Here is a 13361-nt window from a genome sequence, read left to right on the forward strand (position 1 = left end):
CCTGAACTGAAGTCGGCCGCTTAACCAACTGAGCTACCCAGGCGCCCCTAGCTTTGTGATATTTATTGAAGTTAGTTTCAAAGTACTATGGTAGATTCTGGAAAGAGATAAGAAAAAAGAATGAGCATCTATTGAAGGCCTTCTATGTGTCAAATAAAACAACAGCTTACCCCTATAGTCCTTAAAACAAATCTGCGAGGTAAGTGGCATTTCACATATTCTGAAGATTAGAAAATAGGGATTTAGTACAATCAAAATTACTTGTCACATCTGTTATTTGGTGGAGCTAAAACTTGAAGTTTATCTTGAATTTTTCTATTATATGTACATAACTATCCACATGTTGGAAGTGACACAGCAAGTAAATAATTCCTAATCTCAAGGAATTTACAATTTAGTAATTTTAGTAAGTGTATAGCACTTTCCCTTTTCCCTTTTTGAATGCAAAATTCAATCCAAATGCCCTAGTGAAGACAAATTCTTCACTAGGGCATTTGGATTGAATTTTGCATTCAAAAAGGGAAAAGAAGTGGCTCACAATGGGCATATGAATTAGGAATCAGTTGCAGGAATGGGTCATTGAGGCTTGAAGCCTCAGGAGGGGCAGCAAGCACAGAAAGGAAGGAATGGATATAAGAGGCATATCTGTCAAAACTAGAGGGCATTAAATTCTGAGATTAGAATTTGCTATGAATATGATGAGCTTTTAGATCTATCACATTTAAGCTTATACAATGTTATTCCTGATGCAAGAAGTGGAGTTTTGGCCTTAATTAAATTCAATAAATTCACCTACAGTTACTTGTCAATGGCAAATTATTTCCGAGTGTAATATGAGTGTGCTGATATTCTGACTTCAGTGAGTCAAAACTGAAATGCAGAAAAATCTGAAATTAAAAAAGAAGATACTGCAGTGTTGATGCACATTAAAATGTACGTAGGAGGATTTATGCTAATTTTAGTTAAACAGCATGCTTTCCCAATCAATTCAATACTATTAAATTTGCGTTCAAAATTTCAGGAACAAATCTTCATGTAAAAATTATTCTCAATCAGGGTATCACATCAAATTCACATGCACAGTTTTTCAACATCATACATGCTGGATTAAAAAATCTCTGTGGGTAGTCCAATCCATATAATTCTGATAATCAATCATGTTGGGAATCACTGCTCTACAGTACAGGCTAGATCCTTACATGTAATGGCTGTCCAATACCTATTTGGTGACTAAGCTGATTGGTATACAGGTCATCTACAATGATACTTATCAAGCTAACTGCTTTAGTCTAACCTGAAAAGATTTTGGAAAAAAAGGAAAAAAAGAAAGAAAAGAAGTATTCCTTGGCACTATCTATATAAATCTCCAGAGTTGAAATCCAAGAATCTGAGTTTTATTTATTTTTTAGTGTTTTTATTTATTTCTGAGAGAGACAGAGAATGAGCAGGGGAGGGGCAGAGAGAGAGGGAGACACAGAACCTGAAGCAGGCTCCAGTCTCTGAGCTGTCAGCACAGAGCCTGACACGGGGCTTGAACCCATGAACTGTGAGATCATGACCTGGGCCGAAGTCGGACGCTTAACTGACTGAGCTATTCAGGTGCCCCAAGCATCTGAGTTTTAAGTAGGGTCCCCAAGTAATCTCTTGAACAGCCTACCTAGTGATCCTGTTCAACCTTCCACAAGGTAGTTCTGAACCCTGGCTACACATTAAAGTCACTTAGGTTGTTTTTAAAACATACCAATACCCAGACACCACTCCAGATCAATTAACCAGAATCTCTGGGAGTGGTTTCCCATCATAGTTTCTTGTTTGTTTTGTTTTTTAAAGTTTCCCAGGTGATTCTGTTGCACAGTGAAGGTTGAGAATCGCTGCTAGCCAAATTTTCATGTGTATTTTCGTTGAAGGGAAATTTGTTTTCCTGGAGAGTAGGGGGTCTCAAACTTTAGTGTGCATCAGAATCATCTGGAAAGTCTGTTAAAAGATTAATTTTGGGGTCCCATCCCCAAACTTCTTATTCAGTTGTTCTGGGGTTGGGGACCAAGAATGTACAGTTTTTTATAAGTTCACGGGTGAAACTGTTCCAACACTCGTCTAGGGATCAGACTCAGACCATGCTTAGCGCTTCTACTAGTCGTGGTTCTATTCCTTGAAGGCATGGTAAATATAATCCCTCTTCTAAAATGGCAATCCTCAAATATTTTAGTAGAACCATTACATCTTTATTGATCCCCCCCTTAGCCTTTTAGTGAACTGATCCCAGCTCTGTCATCCAGCTGAATGTCCAGTGCTCTCACTGTTTACCTAAATCCCTGCAATTCATAAAGTGTAACATAAGCACAATCACCCTAATGGGGTCACAATAACAAAATAGTAAAATGAGATCATCACTCATTTTTTTATTGTAGTAAAAATGCATTATATAAAACTTACCACTGTAACTATTTTTAAGTGTAGAGTTCAGTAGTGTTGAGTATATTCACCTCTCTGTTTTGAATGTTTCTCTTCTATTAATATAGCCTAAGATAGCCTCACCAATTTTTTTGGTGGGCACATCATACTATTGACTCATGACAGGCTAACTTTTGTAAAACACAAGCTTCTACTGGGTATTGTATGTAAATGATGAATAACAATTCTACTCCTGAAACCAATATTATACTGAATGTTCACTAAAATTTAAGTAAAAAATAAAATAAAAATAAACCATCCCCACAATGATAATAAATTTGTGCTTAACTTGAATAAAGATAATAGTTTTAAGAAAAAAAAAATAAAAGATACAAGCTTCTTGGGGCACCTGGGTGGCTCAGTCTGTTAAGTGTCTGACTTCTGCTCAGGTCATGATCTCACAGTTCGTGGGTTTGAGCCCCACATCAGGCTCCGTGCTGACAGCTCAAAGCCTGGAGCCTGCTTCCGATTCTGTCTCCCTCTCTCTCTGCCCCTCCCTTACTCTCAATCTGTCTCTCTTTCTCTCTCAAAAATAAGTAAGCATTAAAAAATTTAGAAAAAAATACAAGCTTCTTTTTCACCTGGAGCTGTTAAACTGTCACTCTATGACATAGTTATATAGATAGAAATTTTTATGGATCCCCAACCAGACCCAATATACACTTAGATTTGTCTCATTTAAGTTTCATTTGTTAGATTCTACCAATAATTCTGGCCTCTCAAGATCTTTTCATATCCTGAAACTATAGACAAGAGGTTTGTAGAAGGTGGCTTCTTACTGACAACAATTGTACATGATGGGGTATTATTTTTCAGAGGGTATCCCACACTGCCAAGTTCTCTTCAAACTGCATTTCCCCTAAATTTGATATGAATGTGATGATATCTACTTTCTAAAGGTAATACCTGAGGCCTGGAAAGGTCAAGCAATTTGTCCAAAGTTACACAGTAAGCATCAGAGCCAGGATTCCAATCTAAGTCTGCCCAAGATATCCCTGAGAGTTAGTTTTTAAAAAGGCCAAAGTCTTAAATGAGAAACTTCCTCTCTAGGTCTGGCATATATGAGAAATGCATGTCTACTTCATAAGAGATGCTAAATAAATGTTCCTTTGGACCCTGCTCTATCCTTATCCCCACTTTTGAGACATGATTTTTGGACTCTCAGAAGTAAATGGTCTATAGCAAATTCTGAAAGTGGGAGAGGTAATTGGTGATAGATAGTGCAGATGTTTTTCAGCCTGTCTTAGGGGGAAGACCTAGAAGGCAGGCAAACATCAGGGAATAGATGTTAAATTAGGAGTCATGTGAACAAATGATGTTGGCTGTGAGGAAGATGACTGGAACTGGAATTGTGTACTCACTATATGCCAGGAACTAAAGTTAAGTATTCTCACAAAGAACTGGGTCTTTGGAACTGGTTCTGGTAGGAATGAATACCTGAAGAAACTTGGCAATTTGTATCTCCCCCTTTTTCTTTTTTCTTCTTTGTACTCTCTTCACATCTTTTCTCTTCATAAACTGTTTAGAATTTGAAACAAATATATTTTTATTGGTTGGTTGTTAAATATGGGCTTCACACCGATTCTTAATTCCAAAAGCAGTAAGAGTTTTAAAAAGCACCAGAATGAGAGAGACTGCATGACAGTCTTTACCCTGCTATTAACTAGCTTATGATTAATAACATATGCCACCTTTCAGATTTCCATTTCTAAAGTTTCTCTTGTACTTGACCATATATGGGTTGATAGTCACCAAAAAAAAAAAATGTTGTATTTTAGAGAGAAATACAAAGAGAAGCAAAATTTTGGTGGGATTCTTATAGAAGGGTCCAAATATCTTAGCTGCTTCCAAATAAAAAGTCTATCAGGAAACACAAAAGATGATTTGAAGTTTTAAACAGCTATATAGTTATACAGAGTTTAGGGCCTAAAAATTCAAAAGGTCCTAATATTTTCCCCCTACTCCTCCATTATCTGCATTTCCTTATCTTTGTCCTAACCCTAAAACTGGTTCTCTCCAAGGTATTTCTTTGCAAAAACATACACAGAATTTCTATTACCAAATATAATGTTTTAGTCATCATAACTAATGTCAAATTGCTTTAAGCAAATTATAGTATTATTTTTGTTATAATATAGGTATAAGTGGCTCAGTTTTCTTTCCTGACAATGAATACAACAAATTCATGGCAAATGGTCCTGCATCTTTCAATCTCATTTAGTTATAAGTTAGGAAAGCTATGGCTAAAAATATAAATAGATTACACATTAGAATATCAAATGACTAAATTAAATGCTGTGATGTGTGATTTCATCCCTCATCTGTAGCAAATAAAGTTTTGAACATGGGAACTTAAATCCCTCCCAGTTAATCATAGACATGTTGTTCTAATATTCCTAGCATAGTACTTCTCACTTGTTCTTTATTACCTGACATATTTGGATTTTATGCCATCATAAACTTGGAAAAAAATATGGATAGGGGAACAAGATTTTATACTCAGAATCAAAGCCCGGTTTAGGTAGCTTGATAGCGAGATCTTAATGATACAATGCTGTGCTCTCAAATATGGACTGGGATATACTGTCTTTGAAACATACAGAAGCTTCTCATGCTGATAACATTTCTTTGTGTTTTAACATTAAAAAAAGCCATGAGGAATAAGAAAGTACTATCAAAAACTAGGTTCATAATGGGAAGAGAACCTAAGGCTGATAAAGGAGTAAAGGCTTAAACCGACAGGATATGGAAAAGATAAAACCAATGTTTAATGCATGGTTCCATTTATATTCAAAGTGTAAGAGAGTAAAACTGCTTTGCAATGCTGTCCTCTGTGGTCACAATAAATGGTACACTTCTTCAGGTTGCCAACTGTTAAAAAATTAAGCATAGTTTATAAATATGTTATTTTACAGGAATTAGACACCTCATAAAGTTCTTTAGATTGGAGAAAGCTGGTCATATAACAAAACTATGACCTACAGGTACAGAGTACTAGTTTGGGATGATGAAAGATTTCTGGAGATGGGCAGGGGTGAAGGTTGCCTAACAATGTGGATGTACCTAATGGCACTGAGTTGCACACTTAAAAATGCTTAAAACGGCAGTTTAATAAGAAATAAAATGCTGAAAGTGTTAAAATAAAAGACAAAAGCACCTTCTTCTCCCTGAAGGGGAGTTCCCCTCCAGAGTCAACCCATCACTCAGAGGAAAAATGCGTAAGTAATAAACCTTTGTTTTGCTACTATAACTAAGTGATCCCCTCTTGAATAACAATTATGAGGGTTATTTTATTTTATTTACTTTTTAAAATTTTTTTTAACGTTTATTTATTTTTGAGACAGAGAGAGACAGAGCATGAACGGGGAGGGTCAGAGAGAGGGAGACACAGAATCTGAAACAGGCTCCAGGCTCTGAGCTGTCAGCACAGAGCCCGACGCAGGGCTCAAACTCACGGACCGCGAGATCATGACCTGAGCCGAAGTAGGCCACTTAACCGACTGAGCCACCCAGGCGCCCCTATGAGGGTTATTTTAAATCAAAGAGTGGTTTTGTGACAAATTATAAATAGGATCTGAGAAGAAAGTTCATGTATTTGGTGCTCCTACAATTTTACTATATTTATACATGACTTTAGCCTTTAGTGAGAGAATCAACTAAATTTCTATTAGTGAAAGTGTTTAGTCTTTTTATTTCCTTCCTACAAGAAGTGTTTACATGACTTGAGAAAGCAAAGCTTTCATAATAATTTGGAATGGGGGGAAAAACTATGACCTATAAGACTGGGTAGTAGGGAAACAAAAAATAAGCTTTTGAGTTGGTCAAACATATCCAAATCCCATCTCGATCTCTAACTATATACCTTTCAGCAAATTATTTAACCACTTGGAGCCAGTTTTTTCATCTAAAAAGTAAAGAAATATACTGTCTCTCCCAGGATGTGGTGAATATTAAATGAAACAAAAATTAAAAAAAAATGTTCGGCACACAAAGTCACTTGATAAAATATGCTCGTTTACTAATTCAGAAGCTGAAATTTTTACTTAGTATTATATATAGTCAGTTTATTTCAGATCAGAGTAATTTTAGAGATAATCTAGTCCAACATTTCTCACTCTTGGCACTATTGTCACTTTGGGCCAGATAATTCATTGTTATGAGGGGCTGTTCCATTCACTGTAAGACACTTAGCAGCATCCCCCAGCCTCTACCAACTAGAAATTGGCAGCATTTTCCAGTTGTCAAAACCAAAAAATATCTCCAGATATTAACACATGTCCCTTGTGGGGCAAAACTGCCTCTAGTTTATAGCTGATTTAGTCTAATGTCCTCATTTCAAAATAAGGAAGCTAAGGCCCAGAGAGATTATAGGAAATAAAGGATTGGGAAAGCTAAAATTTAAAATATATGATTCTAGATTTAGGTAGATTTGGACTATGAAAAAGTTCCAGAAGTTTGAGGAGAGGCATTAGTAATAGCTGAGAGATGTTTTAAGTAAGTGAAACGCAAATGTAAGGACGAATAATTCACATTCTATGGATTAAAATCCCCCATGTTGATATAAAAATATTCAATTCAGCTTGTTCCAGAGTACCTGCCTTTGATGATATAAAAAGCAAAGAGGATTTACTTCCTAGAAACTCATTTTTGTGGAGACCATTGTTGGATTGTGTCTACTCCAAATAGCTGCATTATTATGCTAAAGTTTTATAAAATATCATTAACCTCTGTATACAAAAGTGCAATTGAGTGTGAAATCAAAATTATCCTATTTGAAACTTTTTCCTAATACTACTAGATAACACCAGACACCTTAGGATGAAATACATTTTTGTGATAAAAGAAAAACAATTACGGCTTGAGTCAGACAAAATTGATGAGTCTATGCCTACAATTTGGTCCACCCTTGCTAACGAAATTAAAAACCACACAGGATCTCTGAGGAAAGGAAGATTATAATATCTTTCAGTTCTAAGTAAGAGAACTTTGCTTTCACTAGAATTAAATGTTACTTGGTTACCCTGATAAATTTAAGCTTATTCAAATTAGATCACTCTATAAATGGCTACATTTAATAAAATGAATCTCACTTGCATGACAATTAGATTTAGTTGTACCAAACACCAAATTTATTCCTCAAGATAACCCATCAGATGTTTATGGCAATAACTAGTTATTAACTGCTTTAATGCTTTGTTGAGGTGGGAATTGCATAGTCCAACTGATCTTGATGCAAAAAAAAATCTAACATTGTAAAAAACTCTTTGCATCCTATTTTTTAAATATGAAATTTATTGTCAAATTGGTTTCCATACAACACCTAGTGCTCATCCCAACAGGTGCCCTCCTCAATACCCATCACCCACCCTCCCCTCCTTCCCACCCCCCATCAACCCTCAGTTTATTCTCAGTTTTTGAGTCTCTTATGATTTGGTTGTCTCCCTCTCTTTTTCTTTTTTCCTTCCCCTCCCCCATGGTCTTCTGTTAGGTTTCTCAGGATCCACATAAGAGTGAAACCATATGGTATCTGTCTTTCTTTGTATGACTTATTTCACTTAGCATAACACTCTCCAGTTCCATCCACGTTGCTACAAAAGGCCATATTTAATTCTTTCTCATGTCTTTGCATCCTATTTTAATAAAGTGACAAGAATGAAAAACTCAAAAGAGTTGGCTGCAATAATATAAATCTCAGTCACAGATTTAAAGTCAGCTATTAATAAATCCAAGAAATCATCATTTTAATTCTGCAAAGAGCATACGTGCTGTATTCTCCATGACCGCACCTTTTGAGATAGCCTCCCTCAAGCGTTCTTGATTTACAAGCATTCTTTAAATAGCTGACTTGTCCTTTGCAATTTTTTAAACTTTTTTAAACATTTTATTTATTTTTAAGGGAGAGAGAGGGGCAGAGATAAAGGGAGACACAGAATCCTAAGCAGGCTCCAGGCTCTAAAATGTCAGCACACAGCCTGACGCGGGGCTAGAACCCACAAGCTGTGAGATCATGACCTGAGCCCAAATTGGACGCTTAACCAACTGAGCCACCCAGGAGCTCCGACCTTTGTGATCTTTTAATACCATTCATATAAAGGAAAGATGAACAGAGCTCAACACTAAGTTATAGTGGAAAATGGACCATGTTAACCTTGCCAAGGTATTTTAACACTGTTTCCCCTAAATGTCACAACCCATTTAAGGAGTTTTCAGAAATATTATTTGTGCTAGAAGTGCAGATGTGTACCTGTAAGCATTATGAACACCCAGTTATAATGCTATCTAGTATCTTTATTTTCTCAGTTTATAAGATTAGTACCTGACCTATAAGTTTAGCAAGTTTTGGGTGTTTTACACAGATTCTCACAATAAAAAATAATGAAGGCTTTCCTATAGCATATTAATAATTACAAAATGCAATGTAATTAATAAAATAACTGGGAATACTACTTATAAGTTTAATATTTACTTTGTCTTTAAATGAAATATGTGACCTTCATAATTATAAGCACTCTGTGGCTAGTTAGCTCCGGAGTCCTGCCTGCTTGTGAAGTTACAAACTGAATTCAAGTCCTGTTTAAATCCACTAATTTACTTGATCCCATGACAGCTACATTGCATCAGAAAGTCACCATGCCATTCATTCCAATAGGTTAGTAAATGTGAATGGATCTCCAAGATTGGTTTCCGATGGAAAAGAATCAAGGTTCATATCCAAACAAATATGTGATTAATACATGAAGGGGCAGGCTTACTCAATATTTTCACATATTGACACCTAAAGACACATAGAGACAGAAGATCATAAACTAACAAGTGGTCATTAACCTCTCTCCAGACATTCCTACCCTAACAAACGCAAAGAATAAATGTTAATTCTAACAGTTTGTTAATTATTCCTTCCTAGATACCAACATTAGATTTATAATGTGTTTTAGTGTACCTATAATATATAAGACACCATGGGTAGAATGCAGATTTATAATAAACAATGGGAGGGCCCTATAGTTTAAGAGTCTGACAAATGATATTTAAGATTGAATTTTCCTCAATTATTTATTTATTCATTTTATAATTTCACTATCAAGCAATACTATTGACTTCTTTAATCTAGAGTTCTTAGACACAGCTGTGTCTAATTCAACTGTATCCTCATCACTGAGCATAGTGACACACACACAGGAGTTCAATAAACAATTCTCGAATAAATGAAGGAAAGGCCATTAACTAGGTTTTCTTATGATGGACTTGAAACTTCACTGAATAATACGGAGACAAAGGTAACTGTTAGGTAATTACTGTACAAATGGATTATTAACTAAAGAAAAAGCCAGCATGTCCTCCAATCTAAAACAGAATTCACTTAATAATTTATTTTTTAAATGAAGAGGTAAACAAACAAGAGAGTTTTTGTTTATTTTTGTTTTGATGTTTACTATGATTACATTGGAACATCAATATTGGGTGAAAATTCCTTTTTTGAGCCATTAAACATGAAGTGTCCTACAAAATCTCATGACTCCCTTTACCATGAATTCTAGGCAGGTATGTTTTGTCATATGTCCATTCACCTGGCATTTGTTTTGTTTGTTGTTTTGTTTTTAAGTTTATTGCCCAATTTCCCAGTTGTAACTTTTGAAATTTCTCATTTTCCCTGCTTGGCAATTTTTAATCTCCACTGTCATTTGCTCATTACCAACCCCAGATGAGACAGATGAGATCCTTAGGAGTGTTGGCTATAGTTGAAAAAAGATCACCAAATGCTTTATTAAACGACTTTTAATGGTTCTATCTGGAGTATACTTATAACAACTGGAATCTTGACAATTCTTTGTCACATTTTAGAGTAATCTCCTAACCAGGGCTTAAAAAAAAAAAAACAAAGCAAAAGATACTGGCACACCATCAAGAAACATTTTTCTCTCTTCTCTTTTATCCAGTATCTTATAACTGGCAACCATTTATAGTCTTTAGAAATATCCAAACAAAAATATTTTACGATGTAATAGTGCTTTGGACAGTGTACTATATTACATATTTATCTTTTGTTAGGTGGAAAGGTAAAAGTTTTGGTTTGGAGTGAACACATAATTAAGGATATTTACCTAAAATGAAATAGTAAGAGATAATTTTTAGGTAGCAATTATATTTTTTTTTTCATAGCTTAGTAAATTGTCTCAACACTAACAACACAGATTTAATTACTCACTGAATGTCCAGTGATAACTATGGTCAAAGTTTCTTATGGCTTATGAATTACTGTTCTAGTGCACAGCCATGGAAATGTCATTAAGAGTATGTATCAATGCAGAACTGCAAAATCATGGTTCATACTGTCAGACCAGAAATCAACCTTAAGAGTCTGGCTGGTTCAATACCTCTATTTCAGAAATGTCAAAACCCAAACCCAGGAAGTTTGTGATCTGTTCAGGGTCACAAAATCTAATGGATAAACAACAGAACCTAAGTTCACTGCACCAGACTTCTATGCTAGAGTTCTCCTCGTTTTGTCAGTTAGTAATAGTGTAGACAGGGTATGGTTGCTACATTATGAATTTATACCTCTTAAAGCCATTAATACCTGCATAAATTAAAAAATACTATAACCAGTCCAGTCACAGAGACAGGCAAAAAGCCATTTGCTGCATGAGATACTGGTCCTAAACCTTACTGTGAAAAGGCCATGAGAGCCAGACTGAATTGTGATCTTGACCACCTATAAAACTGTTCTCTCGTTCTTTCCGGTTACATAGAAAGTTTGGTACAGAAACAAACAAACAAAAATCCAGGTTTCATATTTTCATCCCGAAACAACTGTACAAATCCAGGCTGACTGAAGACAGTAGAATCTTTCCAAGGTTGCCTTCAGTAAGAGAGTTAATAAATAAAAAGACATCACCATATCGCAGTGTATTTCTAACTTCCATATTTAGTAAGTGGCATTTATGTCATGTGCCTATGACAAATATCGTAAAGGATTTTTTTTACTGCTTTGCCATTCCCCCAAAGTGAAAGGTGTGAAAGGTAATAAATAGCACACAGGGATATATCACTTAAGAATGTGAAGAGAAAATCATTTTTAGGGGCTAATTTTAATGGGGGGTTCTAAAGAAAAGGAACTTAAACTCCATTTTGGTGTCCACGTCGTTCACTTTGGAGGCAAGTTAGCAATATAAGGTAACACACAAATAATGGAAATTAATTACAAAATTTACGATGGCAAAACACTTTACTAAGATCTTTTGTAGTGGAATTGGTCTCAACAACCTAAGAAGCATTTCCAAACACTGCTTTAAAATGAATCTCAACGGCAAATTTTACAGTTTGCTGTTTACTAGTATATAGTATTTGTGTGAACTAAATAGCATTTATACTGAAATAGTCAAGAAATCTCTTTTTTATGTTAGGAGTAGTATGTGTTGGTAGGTACAACAGCACTTATTAAAATCAAAACCATCTCAAAGATGGGTCCCTAAACCTTGCTCTACAAGGTCACACCCTCAAATAGCCAAAGAAAACTCTCCAATGTGGTATCTGAAATCTGTGCTTCTCCCACACTTCCTTTACTCTCTTCTTAGCACAACCCCTTCCATCGGACCCTATGACCCTAAAATCTAACAGCTCCTACTTTAAAGCTCATGTATACACTCTAACCTCCCCAAATTCCTAATCTCCTCTCTAAATATCCTATTCAAAGTTTCTACACTGCAGGATGCTGAAGTTCACCAAAGGGGGTTTCCCCCCTCTTATTTATTTCTTTAGCGCTTTCTTTTATCTCTGCCCCCTTTCTCCATCAGTCCCCCTTCCATTTCCCTGACCCTCCAGTTCCACAGCACCTCTACCTTGTCTCCTTTCTACCAAATCACACCTCAACTTCACAGAGCATACTAAGGCGCCCTGGTTGGGAGAGAAACTAAGTGGTATTTTTCTTCCCTTCAAACTCCTGCTTTGTGAATACCTGCAGCTCCTTTTCCTGGGGACCCCCCCCCCATCCTTTTCGGGGGTGTGGGGAGAAGTAGGGAAGACCCTCTCTACTTCGGTCTATCTTGCACACTCGGGGCTACTACGGCGGGGCGGGGCGAGCTTGGCCTTTACTGCGCCACAGCAGGTGGGGGGGGGGGTGGGGCGGTGGTGAACCGCGCCCAGTTTGATCGCGGACGGGCTGGAGAGGCAGCGAAGGAGATGGGGCCGCCCCCACACCCCGGGACGGGAACTCACCTTCTCTGAGGCAAGGGCGGGTGTCTACTTTAAAACTACTGCCCCCCCTCCCCGCCGCCGCCATAGTGGAGCCGCCAAAGCCGCCGCCGCCGTCGCCACAGCCACCGGCAGGCGGGCTGGCAGGGGTGGAGGTGGCTGAGGAGGCAGGCACAATCACTGCCGCCACTGCCGCCGCCGCCGCGCAGGCGGTGTAGGAGGAGGAGGCGGCAGGGACGGTAGCTTCCTGAGGGGAAGACTCCGCCGCCAGCAGTGTGACTGTGCTCGGCGCCGCCGCCATCGCAGCGAAGCGCGGACAATTGCACTTGCGCCTCGCTCCCGTTAAGCTCTTTTAGTCCCGCCTCCCATTTAGCCCCGCCCCCTTCGCCCCTCTTTTCCACGCTACAGCTCGAGCCTCGTTCTCGCTCCTTCTCCACACCAATAGGAACACTTTAGATCCACGGGCTGCCCCTCCCCCTTCACCAACTGCTTGGCGTCACCCTCTTCCCTTTGGAGGGGAAGCAGGGCCAAGGGCAAAGGGTAAAAAGAGCGGGATGTAAAAGCACGTGGGCCTCACATAGTGAGGCCTCTTCCCTTAGAGGAACTGATCTAAAACCAATTTAAGGTAAAAAACAAAATGACTGGAAACCAATTGATTCCACCTCCAAAATGCTAATTCTCATAGCCCTAAGTACAAAGAGCAGAAATAAGCAGAGTAC

General features: G+C 37.5%; 1 protein-coding gene across 7 annotated transcripts in view; it reads right to left on the minus strand.

The window, feature by feature from the left end:
* Positions 1 to 12993, minus strand: part of ZMAT1 (zinc finger matrin-type 1) — a 38027-nt gene extending 25034 nt beyond the window's left edge. For 4 of the 7 annotated variants that reach the window (XM_027053809.2, XM_027053812.2, XM_027053811.2 and 1 more), the window contains exons 1-2: positions 12667 to 12992; positions 3889 to 3969 (exon numbers count right to left, since the gene is read on the minus strand). In XM_027053809.2, the coding sequence (XP_026909610.1) occupies positions 3889 to 3969; positions 12667 to 12943 (358 nt within the window). In that variant the 5' untranslated portion in view covers positions 12944 to 12992. Of the gene's footprint in view, positions 1 to 3888; positions 3970 to 12666 lie in introns of all 7 variants that reach the window. The other 3 variants (XM_053201470.1, XM_027053808.2, XM_027053807.2) reach the window with 2 other exon arrangements.
* Positions 12994 to 13361: the final 368 nt, after the last annotated feature.

Source organism: Acinonyx jubatus, chromosome X, assembly GCF_027475565.1.
Source record: "Acinonyx jubatus isolate Ajub_Pintada_27869175 chromosome X, VMU_Ajub_asm_v1.0, whole genome shotgun sequence".
NCBI lineage: Eukaryota > Metazoa > Chordata > Mammalia > Carnivora > Felidae > Acinonyx > Acinonyx jubatus.